Raw genomic sequence first — 27607 nt, 5'->3', positions numbered from 1 at the left:
TCAGTGTGAACTCCCCCCCACACCTTCTTGTTGTTTAACAAAAGTCATGTTTCATGGCCAGAAAAATGTTATTAAATTTTACGTCTTTAACTTGCAGTGGCCTTAAGGAGTAGATGTGAAGCTTCACACTTCTGACCCCTGGTCCACATGCCTGCATTCCCAGGCACGAGGGCAACTCCTGGAACTCCTCATAAGGCCCCTCCAGCCCTGGCCCAGCTGGAGTGTGGGTGGCAGAGGTAAGGAGGGGGTGGTCTGCAAAGTCAGCGGGGCTGAGGGACCCCGGGCTCTGCACTGAGCCATAGCGCTGGCCTCCTAGCCCTGGGGAGGGGAGCCCAGAAGCAGCAGAAGCATTTTCCTGCTGCTTCTGGCAAGTGACCACCCTATTTAAAATATGAACAACTACCTCCAACACCTCCCCAGCACTCACATCCTTTACCCTGCTTTATTTTTCCATTTAACACTTATCTCCTAAATATTCTATTTATTTATCAATATTTTATTATGATGTTATCAGTATGCTTCTGTTCCTTGCTGAACCCACAGTGCCTGAAAGTGTCTAACACAAAGTAGTTTCTTAATAAATATTTATTGAATGAGTGAAAGAGCAATCAAATACATTTCCATTAAAAAAGGAAATGTAGGGCTTCCCTGGTGGCGCAGTGGTTGAGGGTCCCGCCTGCCGATGCAGGGGACACGGGTTCGTGCCCCGGTCCGGGAAGATCCCACATGCCGCAGAGCGGCTGGGCCCGTGCGCCATGGCAGCTGAGCCTGCACGTCCGGAGCCTGTGCTCCGCAACGGGAGAGGCCACAACAGTGAGAGGCCCACGTACCGCAAAAAAAAAAAAAAAAAAAAAAAGGAAATTAGGGGTTCCCTGGTGGTGCAGTGGTTAAGAATCCGCCTGCCAATGCAGGGGACATGGGTTCCATCCCTGGTCCAGGAAGATGCCACATGCTGTGGAACAAAAGAGTCGTGCACCACAACTACTGAGCGTGCGCTCTAGAGCCCACAAGCCACAACCACTGAAGCCCCTGCGCCTAGAGTGCGTGTTCCGCAAAAGAAGCCACTGCAATGAGAAGCCTGTGCACCGCAACGAAGAGTAGCCCCTGCTCTCTGCAACTAGAGAAAAGCCCACGTGCAGCAATGAAGACCCAACGCAGCCAAAAATAAATAAATAAAATAAATTTATAAAAAAGAAAAAAAAAGGAAATGTAAACCTAAGGGCTGTTGTTGAATTTTGCAATAGGAATGCTCTAGTCAGTTGTGTCATGGTTTGAGGCAATAGATTTTAAACTTTTTGAGATGCCCTTATGTAGAGCCTGAATGCATTGCTATCCTTTCCAGTGTCATGCCCTTTTAAAGTCTCTTTAGTTCAGTAGTCTGAAAGTGAGCACTTCAATATAGGCCATGATGACCGCATGTGACTGATAATATTGAAGTGGGGCTAGTGTGGCTGATGTTTAAATTTTATTTAAGTTTGATTAATTTAAATGGTCACATGTGGCTAGTGCCTACCATATTGGACAGTGCTTGACTATGCCTGTGTTACAAGTTAGAGTGGGCAACAGCTTTACTTCTAAAAGTGATCCAGCCAAAGTTACTCTATTCCTTCAACCTCACAATGTTTCTGTTACTGTTCAGGAAAAAGTTTCAAAAAAAAAAAATTCAGAGGTGTAGGAGAGACAGAAGTTAGAAGTGTTTCAATTGTAGGAGAGGGCTGGAATTTTAGCGTACAAAACTCTAGTGCACTGTAACCCTCTTTACTGCTCCTTTTTTTCACCTTTTTAAAATCTAAAAATATTCTCAAAAATCTACTTTTGGAATGTAATGTATAAGCATTTTTTAATCGACATATCCACTCTTCTTATTGTATATAAACGTTAATTCATAAAATTGGGGCACAGTCCACAGTTCATATAAATGAAAACCTGCTGGCACAGATTAATAAAAATAATTACAACCAAATTTGGACAGAAGTAAAGATTTGACAAACTAAAGCAGGATGTAACTAATCTCTTAAGTGCTTTAAACTCTTAACGGAGAAGTCCTTTAACTTTTAGAAGTTGTCCTGTAGAGGAGGCTAACTTGACGTATGCTGGTTTGTCTTATGAGTTAAGACAAATCACAGACAGCATAAAATAATAAATGTTAAAACCTAGGGGGGCTTCCTTGGTGGTGCAGTGGTTAAGAATCCGCCTGCCAATGCAGGGGACACGGGTTTGATCCCTGGTCCGGGAAGATCCCACGTGCCGCGGAGCAACTAAGCCCGTGCACCACAACTACTGAGCCCACGTACCACAACTACTGAGGCCCGCGCACCCTAGATCCCGTGCTTCACAACAAGAGAAGCCACCACAGTGAGATGCCTGTGTACTGCAATGAAGAGTAGCACCTGCTCGCCGCAACTAGAGAAAGCCCATGCGCAGCAACAAAGACCCAACACAGCCAAAAATAAAATAAATAAAAATTTTTAAAAAGTCTAGGGAATAAAGTTCTAATGTAATGATTATGAAAGTAGAGCTCAGTTAATGCTTTCTCTACAATATCACATTTTGCAGGTACTTTGTGAGTGTAGATAGAGCAATAGATACTAAATTGGTCAGCTAACTTGATATATGTTAAATGACACTAGGAAAGTAGTTCCTATTACTAAAATTGATTGGGTTCCATTATGTTTTAATGTCTTCCTAATTTAAAGCTCTAAAACATGTAATACATCATGTCAGATTCTCCTGACATACAGATACCTGCTGTACATGGAACAACCCCATACTATTAATCAACTAGCCAACTTATCATTTCTGATTTTATAAAATTTTGTAAACTTTGAAACAGAACATGTAGCCTAAAAATGTTTTGATTATTTTAACCTAACTTCCACCATTTTACAGAGCACACAATATTGCATGTGGGAAATTTTCCATTGCCTGTGCCCCTGGAAGGGAGCAAAGCCACGGGTGATCTAAAACAGAGTTTTAAATCTCTTTTAATGTTAACCCAAATCACTGGTATTGGACTTGGGATGCATTTTGTTTTCTAACCTCTTCATAACTGCATTTTGCTTAGACTGATATTAAATTATTTGTGGCCCAGAAGCTTGTCAAGTGTCAGAGCTAAGGGTGCTTGAAATTGAAAGTGGAAAATAAAATGACAGATAATTTAAAGTTTATCATTTAAAATATGCTTATCAACCCATCATCAGTAGTGTTCTCTATGAATTGTATACAGGAGGCTGCTGTCTCTTCAATGGATTTTGACCAGCCACCAAGATTTCCAGCAAAGTAAGGAAGGATGCTAGCAGAAATCTGGTTAAAGTAAGATACCTGTTTAAAAAAAACAAAACAAAACAATATTTTAATTTCTTATTGACTTGGAGCTTTTTCAAGCAGGGATCTCAACCTTATTGGTGTAGGGGAGGCTATGACCCTAATCTTTTGGGAATGGATCTGAAAGGATGACCTTAGGATTCCCTGGTGGGTGTGGGTGGACACACATTGCAGAATTACAGTTAATTAGTAAATCCAGGTAAAATGTTCCTCTGTATCTGTAGGAACAAATTAATCTGCAGATGTTTCATCAAACTTACGGTACATGAACTGCTGTCAATAGCACGGATGAGAAATCCGGCACTTATGATTTCACTTCTGACGTACTGTGGAGAAGGTGGAACTGATGGCAGAATAACTGACCTCACTGCCACCGTGTAAGTGTGACTAAAAGATAAAAGAACATTTTCAAAGTTCTTGAGAGAAACAAAGAATAGTTGTTAGAAAATAAATTCCTACAGTTAATGCAACTTGTTTATATAGTAGAAGTAAAACTATAGACACCCAGATCTTTTATATGAGTGGTATACATAGGAAAACATTCTCTATGGATACATTCAAGTATAGCAAATAATAATAAGGGCCATAGGTGTTTTCTGTCTAAGAATTACATATACTTTGTGTAACTCCACAAAGCTGCAGTCAACCTCCAAACTGTTTGTTTTTTTTTTTTTTGGTGCCCTAATGGGTTGTAATTTCAGTCTCTTCTTTTTTTAATGAAAAAATAATACCATTGTTTTAAAGAAACTTCAAACAATAGAGAGCCCTATACATTAGAAAATAGAAGTCATCCTTCAGTCCACCATAAGCACAATACATACTTATCCTAGAGATGACCACGTTATATTGTGATCCTCCAGGTCTTTTTATAAATATATAACATTTATGTAAGCAAATGAACGTATGTAGATTTTTACATAAATATAATCATTTTACAAATGTTGGTCTGTAATTTGATTTTTCACCTAACGGTAGAACTTTGGAGGTGTTTCTGTATCAATGCCTTTGTGATTACTTCATCCTTTTTAATGCTGGTATAGTACTCTGTAGTATGGTTCTACCATAATTAATAAGATGGAGCTTCAGTTTATTTCTAATATCTTTTGCCATAGTAAATGATACTACACTGAACATCCATGTGCATTAATCCCACACGGGAGGGATTATCTCTATAGGCCAGCTTTGACATCAGAAATAATGCTGGCTAGTTCCAGGGGTAGACCATAACTGCCCTGGCAGCTTCCACTTCTTGTCCCTTTGAATACCTGCTCTTGAGACCCTTCCCCTTAGAACCTAGACACTATTCTCTGAGAAGTTCAATGCCCATGGAGAAGCCATGAACAGATACTCTAATTGACAGCCAGCCATTTTGGGTGTCTAGTACAGTTGAGTCTTTGTAAATTCTGAACCAAAACCAATTCCTGGTATTTTATTTGGCTTTCACTGCATTTTTACAATAACGGAATATTTTGAAGGTTTGCTAAATATCCATTTTACATCTGCATAGAGCAAAAGGAAAGGGAACTGCTTTACGAGTCTTACAGATGTTTTGCACATGGCTGGCACTTAATAGATAATTGTTTCTTTCTGGTTCTTTGTTTTTTAATGATAACTATAGCCTCATCTAGAAAAAATTCACATGAACATCATTCAAGACCAGAAATGCTTATTCCATTGACTTCCTTGTTTTCATATCAACTTTTTCTTTCTACTCTGTACTATAAGACATTGCTATAACACTTGAATTACATATACTCACCCATCTTTGAGAGGCCTTCTTCGTGAAACAAGTACTACCAAGTCTTTGGGTTTGTCATCATTCACCACAGGACAAGTGATATAATATATCTGATCATCTTCACTTACCCAGTCTATGACTTCACAGGACCTATGTAAATAGAACAGTAACAGAAAGTCTGCATTTTTCTACCTGGTAGAATAGGCATTCCTTTCTTTTGTTTGTTTGCATAACTTCATTATTGGTGTCCATATTCACCCTTCTGCTCACATAACCATCCCCCCAAAGCCAGCATCATTTCTTAAAGTCCATTTTTAGAGTTGTTTGGCCAGAAGGAATAATTCTGCATGTGATGAAAAGAATGCTGGCCATCTGACTCTAAGGTCACTGCCCTCAACACTGCAGAGAAAGGCACTTTTCTTTTTTCCACAAAATTATTTTCCTCTAGGATCAAGTAATAATATTTTGAAGACTAGTGAATTATATGGACAATCCAATGACTCTGAGGTAAAGGAATATGGTATATTGGGAAAGAACACTAAGCTTGGAATCAAGCAACTTGCCTTTGAGTCTCAGATTGCTTAGTAGCTATGTTATGTTAGGCAAGTCACTGTTTTTTCATCTATAAAATGTAGATAATAGTACCTATGGGGTTATTGTGAGGATCAAGTGAAAACACCTGGCACAGTACCTGAATCATGATAGATGCACCAAAAAAATAAGTGGAATTAGAATTCACTCATTCATTCATTCAAGTTCAATTAGGCTAGAATGTCAAGTGACATAGAAAATAGTGGGAGAAACATTTGAAAAGAGCAGCAAGTTTAGGCATTATTCTTGCTAAAATCTTTGTACTTATAGAGTATCTACAAAGATCGATGCAAGAAAATCATCAAGTGTTTCCTCTTCTCTCCGAATGTTTATTATGGTAACATTAACCAGGATGTATCATTCTGGCATCTATGCAAATGTAACACATGAGCCCAGAGATGTTTCACCTTAGTGGTGTTAAATTGTCTATTACATGCTGTTAATCACAGTGAGATTTGGACATTTAAAAGATGAAACTCTAATTCGTCCAAATTAGGAAGTAAATGGTAATGCTGAATATAATGGGTATAATCTTACCAATCCTTTCCTTCAAGCAAGGTGTCCATGAGGCCTGAGCCCTGCAGCCCAGGAGCTTGGACTCCTTGGAGAAGGGGGTGTTACCCTAACAGTGCAGTTGACAAGATGCCCAGCTCTGCATTCCAAGGAAGGAGGGAGAGTGGAGAAGATTGGATTAGGGATGTGGGAGACAAGGAGTAACAGAAGAGATGTAGGCTGACAGGAGCCGGCCCTGATCAGACATGGAGAGCAGGAAGGAATGTACTCACACAGCTGCTTCTCCCAGCTTCTCACCAGGGAGTGCTGCTTCACAGAAAAAGAGGGACTACCAAATAAAGATCAAGAGTGGGAAGTTGGAGGGACTATTTGATAATCACTTCCTCAAGAGCAATGAGACTGTGTATTAAAGTACAAGAGTGTGGAATTCAGAGCCTGACAGACCTGGGTTCCAATTCAGTTTCCATTGCTTTACTGCCTGTGTAATGCTGGCAAGTCTTGGGATCTCTCTCTTGTTAAATAGGAATAATATCAACTTTGAAGAGTTATTGATAGGAGTACAATAGATGTGGGTAAAGCATGTCAACTCAATATAGATGAAAAATAGAGTATAATAATTTTTGTGTCTCTCAGTAGCACCTGATGCAGTTTTCCATGCAGAGCAAGCTTTAGCAAATACTGTTTAATAAAACAATAGGTCATACATTGGGCAGTGGAGATACACTGCAATGTAGAGGTCATCTTTTACATGATGTCAGGGTTGAATAAGAAAATATTTAAAATTTATTCTTACATGTAATGGGGGTCCCACAAAGGCCGCTTGGTAAAGTCAGACAAGAGATGATAAGCCAAGTGTGCTGGTCTTTCCACATGCTTTTCAACACAAACAGATAAAATATTGTGCTCTTCCAGAGTATATATTTTTATCTAAAAGAAAATAACAAGAAAAAAAATTACAAAAGAAAAATAGGTGTTTTTACATTAAATCCACAAGCATATATACGTAATCATAGGCTGATTGCACTAGCTAAGGCATCTTGGCACCTGGGTAATAATGAAGCCAAATGATGGCAAGTTCACTTTAAATACTTGGATGTCTAGAGAGCAGACCAGGATGCTATGCCCCTGTGTCATCTAAACAATATGTGACTTGAGGGTGGGTTATTATTGTGCAATAGTTTTTCTCATGAAAAATTAAGAACATAAGCCTTTCTTTCTTTATCTCTTTGTGGTATTTCCCTGCCTCTATCCAGGGACAGCAGAAATTATAACCAGACTGCTGGACAAGGCAGTGCTTCATTTCCCCCTAAGACCTTGGAGCCAAGGCTGCAGCCTAACGTACTTTCTCAGGATGTCAGGCATGCCTTCACGTGGGCTGAGGGAGCCCAGGGAGTAAGTCAACGCCTCTAGAGCCAACTCAGCCTCTCAACAGGGCCGCTGAAGCGTTTCTTCAGCACAAAGCATTCTTTCATTTGTGAATCACAAGAGCTCATCTTTCAAGGCGGCCAATTTCTGGGTTTCTATTGCTTATTATTCCTTAGATAAGAGGAGGCTTGTCGTGGGGATCCATTTGATGTGTACTTAAACATTCATGTATCCCTTGTTACTCTGAACTTTCCTTCTACTGTGCTTTGACCAGTAATCAGAGATATGTGTTCAGCTAAGAGCATATTTCTATTCTGCCCATTTTCTCCATCTCTTTCAGGGTGCTTTGAAGACAGTGTTGAAATTTGCCATCTTATAATCATTCCCATGGCAACAAGCTGTGAGAAGAGAAACAAACATAGGGTTAAGATTTCACTGCAGGAATCAAGCAGATGGAAAAATCAGGCTGTGAGGGAGAAAACCTTTATTTAAACATAAATATCTTTAGGAAGAGAATGAAGAAATGAGAAACTGACTAAAAGCAGCTTAGAAAGGTAAGAAGTGACTATTTGCTTATGCTATTTTACCTCTCTAATTGACCTCAGTGCGAAGCCTGTCTTTAAATTGAGCCTGCAAAGGAGGACATGAGGTAGGCTGTGGGCACTTATCAAAGAGAAAGAAAACCATGAATGCAGCTGTAGTTGGTGACTGAGACTCACCCCAGCATAGACATGCCTACCTTTGCCCCCCGTACAGCAGAAGTCGAAGCAGGTTCATTGGTGTAAATCCAGAGGGAAGTCACCTTATCAAAGCCTGGTGTCCATGTGTCTCTTAGCCAGCCTGTTGGGGCTCTGCAGTCTCAGAGGAGGCAAGGGCAGGGGGCCAGAGTGAATTCCACCACCTCAGTCAGATTCTGGCCATGGGGCAACCATGGTCAACCTTGGTGGAACCAGGGTGGAGTAGGATGTAACACTGGACTGAGCATTTTTTAAGGGTTGAATTGTGTCCCCCCCTCCCCCAATTCATATATTAAAGTCCTAACCCCCAGTAGCTCAGAATGTGACCTTATTTGGAAATAGGGTCATTGCAGGTGTAATAAGTTAAGATGAGGTTATACTGCAGTAGAATGGGCCCCTAACCCAATATGACTGGTGTTCTCATAAAAAGGGGCAATGTGGACACGTAAACATACACATACACGCACACACACTGGGAGAGTCCCATATGAAGGTGAAGGCAGAGGTTAGGTGGTGCATCTACAATCCAAGGAATGCCAAAGATGGCCAGCAAAGCACCAGAAGTTAGGGGAAAGACCTGGAATAGATTCTCGCTCACTCCCTCAGAAGGAACCAACACTGCCAACACCTTGATCTCAGACTTCCAGCTTCCAAAACTGCAAGGCACCCAGTTTGTGGTACTCTTATGGCAGCCCTAGGAAACTATCACAGCACTTTTTCCAGGAAGCTGCTCCCCAAGTTACAGATACATGCTGCTACTTCCTATCCTGGAGCCAAAACAAACTTCACACTAAGTAGCCATCATTAAATTCTACCCTTATAAAACTCACTTGACTTATCCAGTGCCAAGTACAGTATTGGATGAGTGGATGATATTTTGATCCTTTCCCCAGAGTTAAAAGTAGCAGACAATCAGAGTTAATGACATTGATGCAGACAAAGCAGACAAGGAAAGGCAGCGGTTGATGTTGGTTCTCTTTAAACCGTACTATTTTAGGAAAGCCAACTTTGGCTTAGTGTAAAAATTCTCCAAGAAAACGAGTTCCCTTTCATGCTTGGAAGAATACAGGTTAAATTCCATTTATCATCTCAAATGTTTTATCATTTGGTGCCTGGAGAATTTTAGTCTATGAAATGAAGCTTATAGTAGGCCCAAAATCTGCTGGAGCTTGTTAACATTTTACTAATATATTTTTTCATTCTAATAAGATTCTGTTTAATGGGTTTGGATCTTATACAAATAGCACAAGAGGAAATAACTCAAAGTTTTAGAATTTTATACTATCTGTTGACAAATATGTTATTGAGCCTATATTGTGGAAAGGAGGACAAAACTGGTTTTTACAGAGTCATGGGGAGAGGGGTAGAGTCCTTGGAGGTAGGTTACCCCCTGAGCTAAGGGGAGGAGACATGATCAGGTGGAGCTCTGGGACCAGCCCCAGCTTCAATGAGAATAGCTCTTCTTTGGTCTGTTTCCTGTGGGTTTTGTCCTGTGTGAAGGTTTTCACATGATCCTTGCCATTCTGTCTTCCAGTACGCTCTCAGCTACTCCCTAAATAAAAAGCTACTCCTGTCAGGCCAGTCTCTTACCCATGCCAATTCCAACCAGGAAGGTTTGGCTCAAAGCTACTCACTGCCTAGAAAGCACCCTTTACCCCTCCAGCAATTTACCCTTACACTATCTTCAAGGAGGAAAGAATCAACTCCTCTCCAAAGTTGCCTCTAAACAACTGTCTTCCTTGACTTTGAATTGCCTAAGAGCTGACATTTGTGGTTTAAATACTACAATCTCTCACTTGTTTATAAACTACCTTAAAATTATCCTTCAGGGCTTCCCAGGTGGCGCAGTGGTTGAGAGTCCGCCTGCCATGCAGGGGACATGGGTTCGTGCCCCAGTCTGAGAAGATCCCACATGCCGCGGAGCGACTGGGCCCGTGAGCCATGGCCGCTGAGCCTGTGCGTCCGGAGCCTGTGCTCCGCAGCAGGAGAGGCCACAGCAGTGAGAGGCCTGCGTATCGCAAAAAAAATAAATAAATAATAAAAAAATTATCCTTCAGCTATGATATGTATATATGTGATGCTTTCAAAATAGACTATAAGCTCCTTTAAGATGGGGGTTCATCTTTTGCTCCTTGTATTACTGGTATTATTAATTCCAACACTATATATTGAAAATGAAATATGGGTTAAAACAGTAAGTACTGCCCAATTTCATTACAAATACTAGAAATTTTAGAATTTTGCCATCTATCAAAATTTATATCAAAATAAGTATAGATTTTTATAACCCAAAGTAAGTATAATTCTTAACAGACTGTTTTGTTGTAAGAATTTATTCAGCTAAAAGGTGACAGAAAAAAATGTGAGCTGTATTTTAAAATTAAAAGCATATAATAATGAATGTGGTTATAAAAAACCACATAGAGCTTCCCTGGTGGCACAGTGGTTGAGAGTCTGCCTGCCGATGCAGGGGGCACGGGTTCGTGCCCCAGTCCGGGAAGATCCCACATGCCGTGGAGCGGCTGGGCCTGTGAGCCGTGGCCGCTGAGCCTTTGCATCCGGAGCCTGTGCTCCGCAAGGGGAGAGGCCACAACAGTGAGAGTCCCACGTACCGTTAAAAACAAACAAACAAACAAACAAAAAACACATAAAAGCTTTAAAAAGTGGGAGAGAAGAGGGGGATAACTCAGAAAGAAAACATTAGATTTTTATTATAAATACAATCTAAAAAAAAAGGAGGGCTTCAAATTCAACAGAGATAACATAAGAATGTTTAATTATACACTGTTCTCTAATAAGTATCTGTACAAAACTTAAGAATTAATTATTTGATGGCTCTCCTTAGACACTAGCAAATATACGTTTATTTGTTTAGATTGGTTTCTGGCACCAAACTCTTTAAGAATTGAAATTTTAATGACTTCACTAAATATGTTCTCGTCCTTTATTCCAGACATGAGTTTGCCCTTTGCTACGCTGCTCATGAATGGTCGGATGCCAGCAATGATGCAAGAAACAGATTTCATATTAGTAAAAGAAAACAGTCTTGAAGCAGCTTTTATGAGGGATAAAGAGAAGCAAGTAACTTAGTTATGTTAAACCTGTATTTCTGCATCACTGAACCAAACACAGATGGAAACCTAACTGGATTCAAAGAAGGTAAGGAAGACCCTGAAAGGATTCAGAAGTGAGCACCAAGACATAATAAAAGCAAACAACCAAAGCCAAAACATGCAGAGGAGGTCAAAGTCAGAGCTGAAAACAATAAATGAAGTATCTGAATTTGCTTTGATTTCAGGGTAAGTGACCATATAACTTATTATCCAAAGTGGAACAGTTAGGCACTGTTAATACTTATGATGGGAAAACCAGGACTGTCCCAGGAAAACCAGAACATATGGTAATATACCATACCATACCAGAAATATGGTAATCATATTTTAGAGGCTACTGTTTCATTGATGATGAAAAACAGTACACACTGAAATGTGAGCATAGAGAAAATGTCAGCATTATTGAGCATCTCCTGAATGCTAGTCAGTGCTGTGTTCTGGGACTATAGTCATGAACAAAATGGTCCTTAAAGAGCTTATAATCTGTTTAGTGTGGACATCAGCCTCAAAGGGTCTCCTGATATACCTTTGAAATTAGATAAAACTAAAATCCAAATGATATATATATATATATATATTAATTTAAATTTGATGACATGCAAAACATTGTAAAAGGTGCTGAGAAGAAAGATGTCAAGACAAGGCTTCTTTCTTAAGACGTTTATAATCTAGTTAGGGAAAAAGACCATGTGTAAAAAGTTAAATTACTATGTAAGACAAATACTAACTCAACGTAGCTGTGGGAGAAATGTCATGAGATAATGCATAATTAATTGACAGGTTAATCATAAAGAAGTAATTGTTAAAGGAGTTCCTAGAGGGATAAGTTCCTTCAGTCCTAGAGGGATAAGTTCCTTCAGCATTTGTCCTGGGTCATGAAGAGCAGGTAGGACTGGGGTAGATAGAGAGGAGAAGGAGAGAGAGGTGGAACATGAGAACTAAGCTCAGAGGTAGGAATGTGTAGGGCGATTTGAAGGACCCTAGATCAGCCAGTGTGGAGGAGTAGAGACAGGGCTGGAAAGATACTTGACTCTTTTTTTTTTTTTTTTTTTGCTGTACGCGGGCCTCTCACTGTTGTGGCCTCTCCTGTTGCGGAGCACAGGCTCCGGACGCACAGGCTCAGCGGCCATGGCTCACGGGCCCAGCCGCTCCGCGGCATATGGGATCCTCCCAGACCGGGGCACGAACCCATATCCCCTGCATCGGCAGGCGGACTCTCAACCACTGCGCCACCAGGGAGGCCCAAGATACTTGACTCTTAAAAAAATTCCCCCCCCCAATTTTTTTACCTTTAAAAAAATTGAAATACAGTTTATTTATAATATTATATTAGTTTCAGGTGTATAAGATAGTGATTTAATATCTTAATAGCTTATACTCCTATATATATGAATATATATGTGACTATATATGAATCTATATAGATGTACATATCTATATTTATACATTAGATATATACCCAGTAGTAGAATTGCTGAATCATATGGTTGTTCTATTTTTAGTTTTTTGAGGTACATCCATACTGTTTTCCAAGTGGCTGTACCAGTCTACATTCCCACAAACAGTGTACTAAGGTTCCCTTTTCTCCACTTCTTCACCAGTATTTGTTATTTGTGGTCTTTTTGTTGATAGCCATTCTGACAGGTGTAAGGTGATAACTCATTGTGGTTTTAATTTGTATTTCTCTGATGATTAGGACTGTTGAGCATCTTTTCATGTGCCTGTTAGCCATCTGTATGTCTTTGGAAAAATATCTATTCAGGTCTTCTGCCCATTTTTTAATCGGGTTGTTTATTTATTTTTGATATTGAGTTGTATGAGCTGTTTATATGTATGAGTTGTTTATATGTATGAGTTGTATGAGCTGTTTAAATGGCCTCTTATTCGTCATGTCATTTGCAAATATTTTCTTCCATTCAGCAGGTTGTTTCTTCATTTTGTTGATGGTTTCCCTTGCTGTGCAAAAGCTTTTAAATTTAATTAGGTCCCATTTGGATTTTTTTTTTTGCTTCTGTTTCCTTTGCCTTAGGAGACAGATCCAAAAAAATATTGCTATGATTTATGTCAAAGAGTTTTTCATCTCTGTTTTCTGCTAGGAGTTTTATGGTTTCCAGTCTTAAGTCTTTAATCTATTTTGAGTTTATTTTTGTATATGGTGTGAGAAAATGTTCTAATCTCATTCTTTTACATGTAGCTGCCCAGTTTTCCCAGCATCACTTATTGAAGAGACTTTCCCAATTGTATATTTTTGCCCTCTTGTCATAAATTAATTGACCATAAGTACGTAGGTTTATTTGGGGGCTCTATACTTTGTCTCATTGTTGTATGTGTCTGTTTTTGTGCCAGTACCATACTGTTTTTATTAATGTAGCTTTGTAATACACTCTGAAGCCAGGGAGTGTGATACCTCCAGCTTTGCTCTTTTTTTCTCAAGATTGTTTTGGCTATTCGGGGTCTTTTGTGGTTCCATATACATTTTAGGATTATTTGTTCTAGTTCTGTGAAAAATGTCATGAGTGTTTTGGTGGAGTTTGTATTAAATCTATAGATTGCTTTGGTAGTATGGTCATTTTAACAATGTTAATTCTTCCAATCCATGAACATGGAATATCTTTCCATTTCTTTCTGTCATTTTCAATTTCCTTCATCAGTGTTTTATAGTTTTCAGAGAATGTATTTTTCACCTCCTTGGTTAAGTTTATTCCTGGGTATTTTATTCTTTTTTATGTGACTTTAATGATTGTTTTCTTGTTTTTTCTTTCTGATAGTTCATTATTACTGTACAGAAAAGCAACAGATTTTTGTATATTAGTCTTGTATCCTGCAACTTTTCCTTAATTCATTTATTCTAATAGTTTTTCTGTTGGAGACTTTATTAGGGTTTTCTTTATATAGTATCATGTTGTCTGAAAATAGTGACACTTTTACTTCTTCCCCTCCAATTTGGATGTCTTTTATTTCTTTTTCTTGTCTGATTGCTGTGGCTAGAACTTCCAATACTATGTTAAATAGAAAGGGTATCTTATTGCTGATTTTAGAGGAAAAGCATTCAGCTTTTCACTATTGAGTATGATATTAGCTGAGTATGATATTAGCTGTGATTTTATCATATGTGGTCTTTACTATATTGAGATATGTTCCCTCTATGCCAATTTGGATGAGAGTTATTATCATGAATGGATGTTGAATTTTGTCAAATGCTTTTTCTGCATTTATTGAGATGATCATATAATTTTTATCCTTCCTTTTGTTAATGTGGTATATCACATTGACTAATTTGCGAATACTAAACCATTCTTGCATCCCTGGAATGAATCTCACTTGATCATGATGTATGAGCCTTTTTATATATTGTTGGATTCAGCTTGCTAATATTTTGTTGAGGATTTTTGCATCTATATTGATCAGAAATATTGGCCTGTAATTTTCTTTTTTGTAGTGTCTTTGTCTGGTTTTGGTATCAGGGTAATGGTGGCCTCATAGAATGAATTTGGGAGTGTTCCCTCCTCTTCAGTTTTTTGGAATAGTTTGAGAATGCTAGGTATTATCTCTTCATTATATGTTTGGTAGAATCCCCCTGTGAAGCAGTCCAGTCCTGGACTTTTGTTTGCTGGAATTATTTTGATTACTAATTCAATTTCACTGTTTGTTCAGAATGTCTATTTCTTCCTGATTCAGCCTTGGATGATTGTGTGTTTCTAGAAATTTATGCATTTCTTCTAGGCTGTCCAATTTGTTGGCATATAACTGTCATGATATTTTCTTATGATTTTTTTGTGTCTCTGTGATATCTGTTGTAATTTCTCCTCTTTAATTTCTTGTTTTAAAAAATATTTATTTATTTATTTGGTTGCACCTGGTCTTAGTTGTGGCACATGGGCTCCTTTGTTGTGGCATGCAAACTCTTAGTTGCAGCATGCGTGGGGGATCTAGTTCCCAGACCAGGGATCGAACCCAGGCCCCCTGCACTGGAAGCACAGAGTCTTATCCACTGCTCCACCAGGGAAGTCCCTTCTTCTCTTTAATTTCTTATTTTGTTTATTTGAGTCCTCCCTCTTTTTTTCTTGATGAGCCTGGCTAAAGGCTTATCAATTTTGTTTATCTTTTCAAAAAACCAGCTCTTGGTTTCATTGATATTTTCTATTGTTTTTTTAGTTTGTATGTTATTTTCTTTATTATTATTTATTTATTTTCCTTCTTTATTATTTCCTTCTTTCTGCTGACTTCAAGCTTTGTTCTTCTTTTTCTAAATCCTTCAGATGGTAGGATAGGTTGTTTATTTGAGATTTTTCTTGAGGTAAGCTTGTATCACTATGAACTACTCTTGTAGAACAGCTTCTGCTGCATCCCACAGATTTTGGAAGGTTGTGTTTACATTTTCATTTGTCTTGAGGTATTTTCTGATTTCCTCTTGGATTTCTTCATTGACCCTTTGTTTGTTAGTAACATGTTGTTTAGTCTCCGCGTGTTTGTGTTTTTCCCTCTTCTCTTCCTGTAATTGATTCCTAGTTTCATGGTGTCGTGATCTGAAAAAAATGCTTGATATGATTTTTAGCCTCTTAAATTTGTTGAGACTTGTTTTGTGGCCTAGCACATGATCTATCCTGAAGAATGTTCCATGTGCACTTGAAAAGAATGGGTATTCTGCTGTTTGGGGATGGAATGTCCTCTAGATTTCTATTAAGTCCAAGTGGTCTATTGTATCATTTAAGAGCACTGTTCTCTTATTGATTTTCTGTCTGGATGTTCTGTCCATTGATGTAAGTGTGGTGTTAAAGTCCCCTTCTATTATTGTTTTAATGTCTATTTCTCCTTTTATGTCTGTTAGTATTTGCTTTATATATTTAGGTGCTTCAGTATTGGGTGCATATGTTAATGTGTGTAATGTCTTCTTGTATTTATCCTTTTATCATTTAAAAAATTTTTATTTTATATTGGAGTATAGTTGATTTACAATGTTGTGTTAGTTTCAGGTTTACAGCAAAGTGATTCAGTTATACATATATATATATATATATATATACATACATATATCTATTCTTTTTCAGATTCTTTTCCCATATAGGTTATTATGGAGTACTGAGTAGAGTTCCCTATGCTATACAGTAGGTCCTTATTAGCTATCTATTTTATATATAGTAGTGTGTATATGTCAATCCCAATCTCCTAATTTATCCCTCCCCCACTTATCCCCTGGTAACCATGAGTTTGTTTTCTAAGTCTCTGAGTCTGTATCTGTTCGTAAATAAGTCCATTTGTATCATTTTTTATATATATATAAGTGATATCATATGGTATTTGTCTTTCTCTTTCTGACTTACTTCACTCAGTATGACAATATCTAGGTCCATCCATGTTGCTGCAAATGGCATTATTTTGTTCTTTTTTACAGCTGAGTAATATTCCATTTTATATATGTACCACATTTTCTATCCATTTCTCTGTTGATGGACATTTAGGTTGCTTCCATGTCTTGGCTACTGTAAATAGTGCTGCGGCAAATGTTGGGGTGCATGTATCTTTTTGAAGTATGGTTTTTGCCAGATACCTGCCCAGGAGTGAGATTGCTGGGTCATATGGTAGCTCTATTTTTAGTTTTTTAAGGAACCTCTATACTGTTCTCCATAGTGGCTGTACCAGTTTACATTCCCACCAACAGTGTAGCAGGGTTCCCTTTTGTCCACACCCTCTCCAGCATTTATTGTTTGTAGACTTTTTGATGATGGACATTCTCACTGGTGTGAGGTGATACCTCATTATTATTTATTTTTTTTTTGCGGTACATGGGCCTCTCACTGTTGTGGCCTCTCCCGGATGCGCAGGCTCACCGGCCATGGCTCATGGGCCCAGCCACTCCATGGCATGTGGGATCTTCCCGGACTGGGGCACGAACCCATGTGCCCTGCATCAGCAGGCGGACTCTCAACCACTGCGCCACCAGGGAAGCCCACCTCATTGTTTTTTTTTTTTTTGATTTGCATTTCTCTAATAATTAGCAATGTTGAGAATCTTTTCATGTTATTTTTGGCCATTTGTATGTCTTTTCTAGAGAAATGTCTGTTTAGGTCTTCTGCCCATTTTTTGATTGGGTTGTTTTTTTTTTTGATATTGAACTGCATGAGCTGTTTGTATATTTTGTAGATTAATCCCTTGTTGGTCGCATCATTTGCAAATGTTTTCTCTCATTCTGTGTATTTTCTTTTCATTTTGTTTATGGTTTCCTTTGCTGTGCAAAAGCTTTTAAGTTTAATTAGGTCCCATTTTTTTCTTTTTCTTTTCATTACTATAGGAGATAGATCCAAAAAGATATTGCTGCGATTTATGTCAAAGAGTGTTCTGCCTACGTTTTCCTCTAAGAGTTTTATAGTATCCGGTCTTACATTTAGGTCTTTAATCCGTTTGAGTTTATTTTTGTGCATGGTGTTAGAGAATGTTCTAATTTCATTCTTTTACATGTAGCTGTCCAGTTTCCCAGCAACAGTTGTTGAAGAGACTGTCTCTTCTCCATTATATTGGATTGGCCAAAATGTTCATTTGGTTTTTTCCATAACATCTTACAGAAAAACCTGAATGAACTTTTTGGCCAACCCAATATATTCTTGCCTTCTTTGTCATAGATTAATTGACCATAGGTGCGTGGGTTTATTTCTGGGCCTTGTATCCTGTTCCACTGATCTATATTTCTGTTTTTGTGCCAGTATCATACTGTTTTGATTACTGTAGCTTTATAGTATAGTCTGAAGTCAGGGAGCCTGATTCCTCCAGCTCCATTTTTCTTTCTCAAGGTTGCTTTGGCTATTCAGGGTCTTTTGTGTTCCCATACAAATTTTAAGATTTTTTGTTCTAGTTATGTAAAAGATGCCATTGGTAATTTGATAGGGATTGCATTGAATCTATAGGCTGCCTTGGGTAGTATAGTTGAACAATATTGATACTTCCAATCCAAGAACATGGTATATCTTTCTATCTGTTTGTGTCATCTTCAATTTCTTTCATCAGTATATTATAGATTTTGGAGTACAGGTCTTTTGCCTCCTTAGGTGGGTTTATTCCTAGGCATTTTATTCCTTTTGATGTGTTGATAAATGGGATTCTTTACTTAATTTATCTTTCTGATCTTGTTCATGTATAGAAATGCAACAGATTTCTGTGTATTAATTTTCTATCCTGCCACTTGACCGAATTCATTGATGAGCTCTAGTAGTTTTCTGATAGCATCTTTAGGATTTTCTATGTATAGTATCATGTCTTCTTCAAAGAGTGACAGTTATACTTCTTTTCCAATTTGGATTCCTTTTATTTCTTTTTCTTCTCTGATTGCCATGGCTAGGACTTTGAAAACTATGTTGAATAAAAGTGGCACGAGTGGACATCCTTGTCTTGAGAGGAAATGCTCTCAGCTTTTCACTGTTAAGCATGGTGTTAGCTGTAGGTTTGTCATATATGGCCTTTAGTATGTTGAGGTAGGTTCCCTCTATGCCCACTTTCTGGAGAGTTTTTATCATATATGGGTGTTGAATTTTGTCAAAAGCTTTTTCTGCATCTACTGATATCATCCTATGGTTTTTATTCTTCAATTTGTTGATGTAGTGTATCACACTGATTGATTTGTGGATATTGAAAAATCCTTGCATCCCTGGGATAAATCCCACTTGATCATGGTGTATGATTCTTTTAATGTATTGTTGGATTTGGTTTGCTAGTGTTTTATTGAGAATTTTTGCGTCTGTGTTCATCAGCGATATTGGCCTGTCATTTTCTTTTTTTGTGGGAAGAATGCTCTCTAAATATCAGTTAAGTTCATCTGGTCTAATGTGTCATTTAAGCCTGTATTTCCTTATTGATTTTTTTGTCTGGATGATCTGTCCACTGATGAAAGTGGGGTGTTAAACTCCCTCACCATTATTGTGTTACTGTCAATTTCTCCTTTTATGGCTGTTAGCATTTGCCATGTTGAGGTGCTCCTATGTTGGGTGCATATATATTTACAATTGTTATATCTTCTTCTTGGATCGATACCTTGATCATTATGTAGTGTTCTTCTTTGTATCTTGTCACAGTCTTTATTTTAAAGTCTATTTTTTTCTGATATGAGTATTGCTATTCCAGCTTTCTTTTGATTTCCATTTGCATGGAATACCTTTTTCCATCCCCTCACTTTCATTCTGTATGTGTCCCTAGATCTGAAGTGGGTCTCTTATAGACAGCATATATACCAGTGTTGTTTTTGTATGCATTCAGCCAGTCTGTGTCTTTTGGTTTGAGCATTTAATACATTTACATCTATGGTAATTACCGGTATGTATGTTCTTATTGCCATTTTGTTACTTGTTTTGGATTTGTTTTTGTAGGTCTTTTTTCTTCCTTTCCTCTTTTGTTTTCTTCTCCGGTGATTTGAGGACTTATCTTCAGTGTTGTGTTTGGATTCTTTTTCTTTTTTGTGTGTATATCTGTTGTAGATTTTTGGTTTGCAGTTACTGTGAGGTTTTGATATTGCAGTCTATATATATACAAGATTGTTTTAAGTTCATAGTCTCTTAATTTCAAATGCATTTCCAGTATCCTGCATTTATATTGTCCTCTTCTCATGATTGCTGGTTTTGATATCATATTTGTGTATGGATGATTTCCTACCTTTACTGTATGTTTGCTTTTACTGGTGAGCTTTCCCATTTGTAATTTTCTAGTTGTGGCCTTTTCTTTTCTGTCTAGAGAAGTTCCTTTAGCTTTTATTGTACAGCTGGTTTGGTGCTGCTGAATTCTCTTACCTTCTGCTTGTCTGTAAAACTTTTGATTTCTCTGTCGAATCTGAAGGAGAGCCTTGCAGGGTAGAGTATTCTTGGTTGTAGGTTTTTCCCTTTCATCACTTTAAGTATATCGTGCCACTCCCTTCTGGCCTGCAGACTGTGTGCTGAAAAATCAGCTGATAACCTTATGGGGATTCTCTTGTATGTTATTTGTTGCTTTTAATATTTTCTCTTTGCCTTTAATTTTTGTCAATTTGATTAATATGTGTCTCAGCATGTTCCTCCTTGGGTTTATCCTGTATGGGACTCTCTGTGCTTCCTGGACTTGGGTGACTGTTTCCTTTCCCTTGTTAGAGAAGTTTTCAGCTATTATCCTTCAAATATTTCCTCAGGCCCTTTCTCTCTCTCTTCTGCTTCTGGGACCCCTATAATGTGAATGTTGGTGCATTTAATGTTGTCCCAGAAGTCTCTTAGACTGTCCTCCTTTCTTTTCATTTTTTATTCTTTATTCACAGCAGTGATTTCTACCATTCTGTCTTCCAGCTCACTTATCCATTTTTCTGCCTTATTTATTCTGCTATTGATTCCTTCTAGTGTATTTTTCATTTCAGTTATTTTATTGTTCAAGTCTGTTTGTTCTTTATGTCTTCTAGCACTTTGTTAAACATTTCTTATATCTTCTCAGTCTATGCCTCCATTCTTTTTCTGAGATTATGGATCATCTTTACTATCATTACCCTGAATTCTTTTTCAGGTGGATTGCCTATCTCCACTTCACTTAATTGTTCTTCTGGAGTTTTTATCTTGTTCTTTTGTCTGGAACATATTCCTCTGCCATCTCATTTTGTTTAACTTTCTGTGTTTGCAGTCTCCGTTCTGCAGGTTTCAGGATTGTAGCTCCTCTTGCTTCTGGTTTCTGCCCCCTGGTGGGTGAGGTTGGTCTAAGAGGTTTGTGGAGGCTTTCTGGTGGGAGGGACTGGTACCTGCCCACTGGTGGGTGGAGCTGGATCTTGTCCTTCTGGTGGGCAGGGCCATGTCAAGGGGTGTGTTTAGAGGTGGCTGTGGGCTCAGGAAGACTTGGCAGCCTACAGGCTGTTGGGTGGGGCTAGGTCTTGGTGTCAAAATGGAGTCCTCCAGGAGAACTCACTCCTATGAATATTTCCTGGTACCTCTGCCACCAGTGTCTTTGTCCCCACAGTAAGCCACAGCCACCTCCTGCCTCCCCAGGAGACCCTCAAAGTCCAGCAGGTAGGTCTGGCCCAGGCTCCTATGAAGTCACTGCTTTTTCCCTATGTCCCGGTGCACATGAGATCTTGTGTGTGCCCTCCAAGAGTTGAGTTTCTGTTTCCCCCAGTCCTGTGGCATTCTTGCAGTCAAGCCCACTGGCCTTCAAAGCTAAATGCTCTGGGGGCTCCTTCTCCCAATGCCAGACCCCCAGACTGGGGAGCCTGACATGGGGCTCAGAACTCTCACTCCTGTGGCAGAACCTCTGCGATATAATTATTTTTCAGTTTGTGGGTTGCCTATCTGGTGAGCATGGATTTTGATTGTATTGCAAATGCACCCCTACTACCATCTCATTGTGGCTACTTTGTCTTTGGATGTAGAATATCTTTTTTGGTAGGTTCCAATCTTTTTTATCGATGGTTGTTCAGCAGTTGTTATTTTGGTGTTTTCATGAGAGGAGGTGAGCTCAAGTCCTTCTACTCCACTATCTTGTCTTCCTCCCCTTTATCATTATATAATGCCCTTCTTTGTCTTTTGTTATAGACTTTGTTTTAAAGTCTATTTTGTCTGATATGATTATTGCTACCCCTGCCTTCTTGCTGTTTCTGTTTGTATAAAATCTTTTTCCATTCCCTCATTTTTGGTCAGTGTGTGTGTTTAGCTCTGAAGTCAGTCTCTTGTAGGCAGCATATAAAAGGGTCTTGTTTTTTATCTATCAACCACCCTGTGTCTTTTGATTGGGGCATTTAGCCCATTGACATTTAAAATAATTATTGATATTATTGCCATCTTATTACTGTTTTCCAGTTTTTTGGGTAGTTCTTCTTATTTATTTCTTTTTGTTTGTTTGTTTCTTCCCTTGTGGTTTGATTATTTTCTTTAGTAGTATGCTTGAGTACCTTTCTTTTTGTTTTTTTGCATCTATTTAAGTTTCTGATTTGGGGTTACCATGGTGTTCATATATGTTGTCATGTAACTATCTGCTTGTTTCAAACTGATAGTCCTTTAAGTTCAAACACATTCTAAAAGATCTACATTTTTTTCTCTCCTCCCTCACATTTTATGTTTTGGATGTTTATCCCTTAACTGTTTATTGTAGTTTTATTTTATTTATAGTTTTTGTCTTTTAATATTTACACTAGCTTATTTAAATGGTTGATCCACAGCCTTTACTAGTGGGGTTTTTCCTTTCCTATGACTTTTTACTTCTTGTTGTAGCCTTTTCTTTTCCACTTAGGGAAGACTCTTTAACATTTATTTTAGGGTTGGTTTAGTACTGATGAACTCCTTTATTTTTTGCTTGTCTGAGAAGTTCTGTATCTTTCCTTCAATTCTAGATGATAATCTTGCTGGGTAGAGTATCCTAGGTTGTAGGTTTTTCCCTTTCACCACTTTAAATATTTTATGCCACTCCCTTCTTTCTTGTAAAGTTTCTGCAGAAAAATCAGCTGATAGCCTACTGGGGAGTGGGGGGTTTCCTTATATGTGTCTCTGTTTTTCCTCTTGCTGTCTTTAGAATTCTCTCTTTTTCTTTAACTTTTGCCATTTTAATTATGATATGTCTTGATGTGGGTCTCCAGGTTCATCGTGTTTGGGTCTCTCTGTGCTTCCTGTACTTCAATATCTGTTTCCTCTTTCAGGTTCAGGAAGTTTTCAATCATAACTTTTCCAAATACATTTTTGACCACTTTCTCTCTTCTCCTTCTGGGACCCCTATAATGTGAATGTTAGTATGCTTGATGTTGTCCCAGAGGTCCCTTAAACTGGTTTTATTTTTTTAAATTTATTTTTCTTTTTGCTGTTCTGATTGGGTGATTTCCATTATTCTATCTTCCATGTTACTTATGTGTTCTTTATTACCTAGTCTGCTTTTAAATCCTTCTAGTGTGTTTTTCATTTCCGATATTGTATTCTTCAGCTCTGACTGGTTCTTTTTTTTTTTTTAATTGGAGTATAGTTGATTAACAATGTTGTGTTAGTTTCAGGTATACAGTAAAGTGATTCAGTTATATATATACATATATCCATTCTTTTTCAGATTCTTTTCCCATATAGGTTATTTCAGAATACTGAGTAGAGTTCCCTGTGCTATACAGTAGGTCCTTGTTGATTATCTCTTTTATATATAGTAGTGTGTATATGTTAATCCCTGACTCCTAATTTATCCCTGCTTGTTCTTTTTAAAAATATTTTCTAGTTCCTTGTTAAAATTCTCACTGTGTTCATCTATTCTTTTCCCTAGTTTAGTTAGCATTTCTTATTGCTAATGCTTTGAGTTCTTTATCTGGTAAGTTCTTTATCTCTGTTTCATTAGTTGTTTTGTCAGGTTTTTTTGTTCTTTCATTTAAAACAAATCCCTCTGTTTTCTCATTTTGCTTAACTTTCTCTGTCTCTATGAAATTAGGTGAAACAGTTACTTATCCTGGTCTTGAAGGGTATCCTTGTGTGGGAACGTCCATATGCAGTCCATATCTGCCCAGTGGTTTTGGTGGGAGAGCTGGATCTGATGTGAGCATGAGTCACATCTTCCCCCAGGGTGTGCTGGCAGCTATCACCTTGGTGGGAGGGGGGGCTGGATATGGAGGGGCTAAAGCCAGAGCTAGCTGTGAGCTAGGGCTTCTCCTATGCTTAGTGGCCATTACTGCCCTACTGGGGGAGTGAGGGGGTCCCAAGGTGCTGGCGCAGAAGCCCTGAGGGTTGGGTCCAAGCTAGTTCTGTTCCATCTAAGTGTGCACTCTCCCCTATTCCAGCAGTGGCATCATCACCACAGAGGGGAGAAGTGCCGGAGCAAGAAGGCCCAGAGTGGGTACCCGGTGTAGGCAGGGATATGAGCTAGGCAGTCTTGGCACACCAGTCAGAGCTCGTGATCCACCGCCTTCATGAGCACCAGTAATGGCCACCCTTGCCCTGTTCAGATGCAGTGCCTGGTCTGAGCTGGCTCCATTTCTGCCAGCTGTACAACCTCCTCAGCAGTGGCAACCTTCACCCTAGTGGGGAGCTGCAGTGGAGCTAGAGGGGCTGGAGTGGATGCTTGGCATGGGCCAGGGTATGCACTGGGGTCGTTGCAAGAAACCAGCCAGAGCCCTGGGAAGTTTCAATCTGCTTCCTTTGCCTGGTTCCCAGGAGTAAGGAAGCATGTGTATGCTCTTTAAGAGAAGAGTCTAGGTTTCTTATAGCCCTCCTGTTAGTCCCACTGGTTTTTGAACAAGCTAAGGGGACTCCTTCTCCCAGTATCAGACCCCAGGGCTGAGGTGTCCACTCCTAGGGATGCAGGTCCTGACCTGATTGCTTCTCTTCCCCTCCTACCTGACTCCATGTGGATCTTTCTCTACAGCCTTGTTTGTTGTATAAGAGTCTTTCTGCCACTCTCCAGTTGGTTTTCAGTGTGAATTGCTCCACATGTAGATGTGTTTTTGATGTGTTCGTAGTGGGAGGTGAGCTCAGTGTCCTTGTACTCTGCCATCTTGATCTCCATTTTTTCCTTCTTAAAAGCAGCATTAGAAGTAGCAGAACAACCACTACCATGACAACTTTCATTTGTGATGGGCAGTGGGTTGTGTGTATACCTGGATGCCTCCTACCTTTTCCACAGCACTGGTAACCTCCCAACCACTTTTGGCCGCCAGGCTTTTGAGAGCCTCCACATTGCCATTACTCAAGGATACCTAAAACACAAATATTTGAAATGCTGTGAGTTCAGTGCAGATATGTGATCAAATATTTTCTGCTTAGAAAGTGGGCACTGTTAGAGCCAAAGTGATGATGTTGAGGTTAGAACTAAGTTACAGGAACATAATTTCTGTCTCAAACTCTTAATGCAGAATTCAGAGAGGTAATGTGAGTCATATATGCTTAGCAGATTAGTATCATTTTAATTAGCATCCTAAACAAAGATAAGAACACCCTTCAGTATGACTTGTAATCAATGGGTAATAAGTAAACTTGGATTTCCCTTTACATTTTATGGTCAAAAACATTAAAATGACTAATACTTTGCTATTGTGTTATAAAAATGCAAGCCAGTGGGCATGTCATTCAACACAAGCTATGATGAAACACCAGATCCTCAATGTCCTATGTTGCTTGTTTGATGGCAGAGCATCCAGAGTCTGTAACTCAGGAACTATACATATAATTCAAACAAGGCAGTGAAGCAGCTGGCTGATAACTAGTTACTGATAGCTTGGTTTTGTTTCATTTTGAGATGACTGGTTGCTATAATTCACCTTTTCATCTAACCTGTTTAGGCACAACGTGAGTCAGTTAAATGAGGGGATTTCCATTTTTGTAATGAAGTGATTTTACATGAAGAACTTCAGATCATAAAAATCACCTGGTTGCCAGTATCCCAGTGTATGCAAAGTGGAACCTCTCCTTTGTGGGAAATAATGTATTTTCTGGAAAAAAATTAAAATATTAAATAACAGTTTTCTTCCCTGTATTTAGCACACAGCAATAACTATGACAGTTTCTTGAACTGAAATCAGCAGTTTTAAAAAGCTGCTTTTACTGGTGGAACAATCAGAAAGAACAATTTCCATCACAGTAGTCTCCACAGTCAAAAAGCATCAGACCTTCTCTTTTTACATTATGTAGGAATAGAGACACAGAGAGGGCTCTTTGCTATGTAATTTGTCAGATGAGAGAAGATTCCATAAAATCCTTACACCTAAGTCCCTTACCTGCCTAGGCGAATTCTCTTGCGTGCAAGAGCTCCACGATACCGTCTAAAATCATCCTTAAATAAAAAACAAAGTAAAATCAATAAATTTCTAATATTTTAGTGCTACAATCCTTAAGTTTCTCTCTCCTAAGTCAGTTGAAAAGGCTAATTGGAACAAGGAGTCTCTACGTGAACTATCTTCAGGTCAGAGTTGGCAGTAAGGCAGCTTATTCTGAAAGACTTAATTCCAGTGAGTGTAGAGCAGCATAGAGAACTGGGTGTAAAGTGGGAGAAGAGAGTCAGAAGTGAGACACGGAAGACGATATGCTTCCAACAGCAGCATGTGGCTGAGTAGATGTGAGGTCTTCAGGGACTTCACCATTTAAAGAAATGACTAGAGTGATTTGGAAAAAGAAGAAAAAGACCATTTTACTTTGTGATGCAGAAAAGAAAGAAAACCAAAGGGGAATAGACATGGAGGTTGTTGCCAATTCAGGAGAAGATTCTGTGTGGAGCTCTGTACGCACAGCTTCCCCAGAATAAGTGGTCTGCTTACTGAACCACACATGCTAATAACTGACCTTTGACATCGGTTTGATTCTGGGAAATGTGATCAGTTCTTCCTTATCATCGACAGCATTATAAATGAGAAACGCACTGTTGATATGACGGCCCTGGCCCCCAGACCACTCCTGGCAGTCAAAGGCCTCCACGCGCACTCCCACTTCGACACTGCAGACGGGCGACAAGGGCAGTGGGCAGAGAACCTGAGCATGCCAGGCCTACTCTGCCCACTGCCCCACCACCTCCTCCAGGGAAGGAAGAGAATGAGGACCCTGGGTTGTTTCATTGTCATCTGCTAATCTATGCAACTGTTAACATCCATTTCATCAGGTCGATTGATCTGATGTACAAGCTCCTGGGAGCATTTCTGCTTTACTTTCCCACTTTCAAGTGGTAAAAAGGCCAGTGGAACTCTATATAACTTCATGAACATATTTTGGTAATGGGGGAGGGGGTGGTTAAATTGTGCCAAAGTCAAGTTTTCTCTCCTAAAAACAATAGTCCTGTGATTTAAAAGCATCGAACACTGAAACTGGTTAGGAAACACAGATGTTCTTTTTTACATTTAAAAAGAAAAAAATACTAAATTAAATCTTTTCTTTGTGTATCAAGAATAATAAAAATAACTGGGAAGTGGTTTGGACTTCATGGTGATAAATGACGGGTCCATTATGAAGTGGTTGACCACACAGTCACTGGGACCCTTTTGAGAGTGAAAGGAAGAATTAATAATTATGACAGGTGCAAACCAAGACCATCCTGGATCAAGTAGGACATACAGTCACACTTATTATGAGACAAAAACCAACTTATCATAATAGTGTAAGGAGGCCTGAAGTGGAACAGAGAGTTAAAATGTGTGTCTCTGGATTTCGAAGATTAAGTGAAGTTTAAAAAAATTAGAAGGAACTTGATTTTTTTAAAGTAGTCACTATACTTACTTCCAGATTGAAATAAAACAAAAAATATTGCTTATGTGCAAGTTTGAATTCATTTATAGCAGCCTAAGAGCACCAGACATGCTT

At 38.8% G+C, this 27607-nt stretch overlaps 1 protein-coding gene and 1 long non-coding RNA gene across 4 annotated transcripts in view; one reads left to right on the top strand and one right to left on the bottom strand.

Moving 5' to 3' along the window:
- The first annotated feature begins 117 nt into the window (after positions 1–117).
- Positions 118–27607, top strand: LOC309804130. The gene is made up of 5 exons (XR_014294082.1): positions 118–236; positions 3227–3312; positions 7872–8085; positions 11222–11567; positions 26656–27607. It is a non-coding gene; the product is annotated as an uncharacterized lncRNA (long non-coding RNA).
- The window catches only part of ACOT12 (acyl-CoA thioesterase 12), a 66634-nt gene continuing 39256 nt past the window's right edge, over positions 230–27607 (bottom strand). For all 3 annotated transcript variants that reach the window (XM_082621258.1, XM_082621259.1, XM_082621260.1), the window contains 8 exons: positions 26600–26750; positions 26038–26093; positions 25689–25752; positions 24937–25020; positions 6960–7093; positions 5084–5212; positions 3585–3711; positions 230–3321 (listed from right to left, as the gene is read on the bottom strand). In XM_082621258.1, the coding sequence (XP_082477384.1) occupies positions 3172–3321; positions 3585–3711; positions 5084–5212; positions 6960–7093; positions 24937–25020; positions 25689–25752; positions 26038–26093; positions 26600–26750 (895 nt within the window). In that variant the 3' untranslated portion in view covers positions 230–3171. The remainder of the gene's footprint in view (positions 3322–3584; positions 3712–5083; positions 5213–6959; positions 7094–24936; positions 25021–25688; positions 25753–26037; positions 26094–26599; positions 26751–27607) is intronic.

This window comes from Mesoplodon mirus (genome assembly GCF_964341445.2).
Source record: "Mesoplodon mirus genome assembly, chromosome: 5".
In the NCBI taxonomy this organism is placed as follows: Eukaryota; Metazoa; Chordata; class Mammalia; order Artiodactyla; family Ziphiidae; genus Mesoplodon; species Mesoplodon mirus.
Note: the sequence above shows the minus strand (reverse complement) of the source record. Positions and strands in the feature narration are given on the sequence as shown.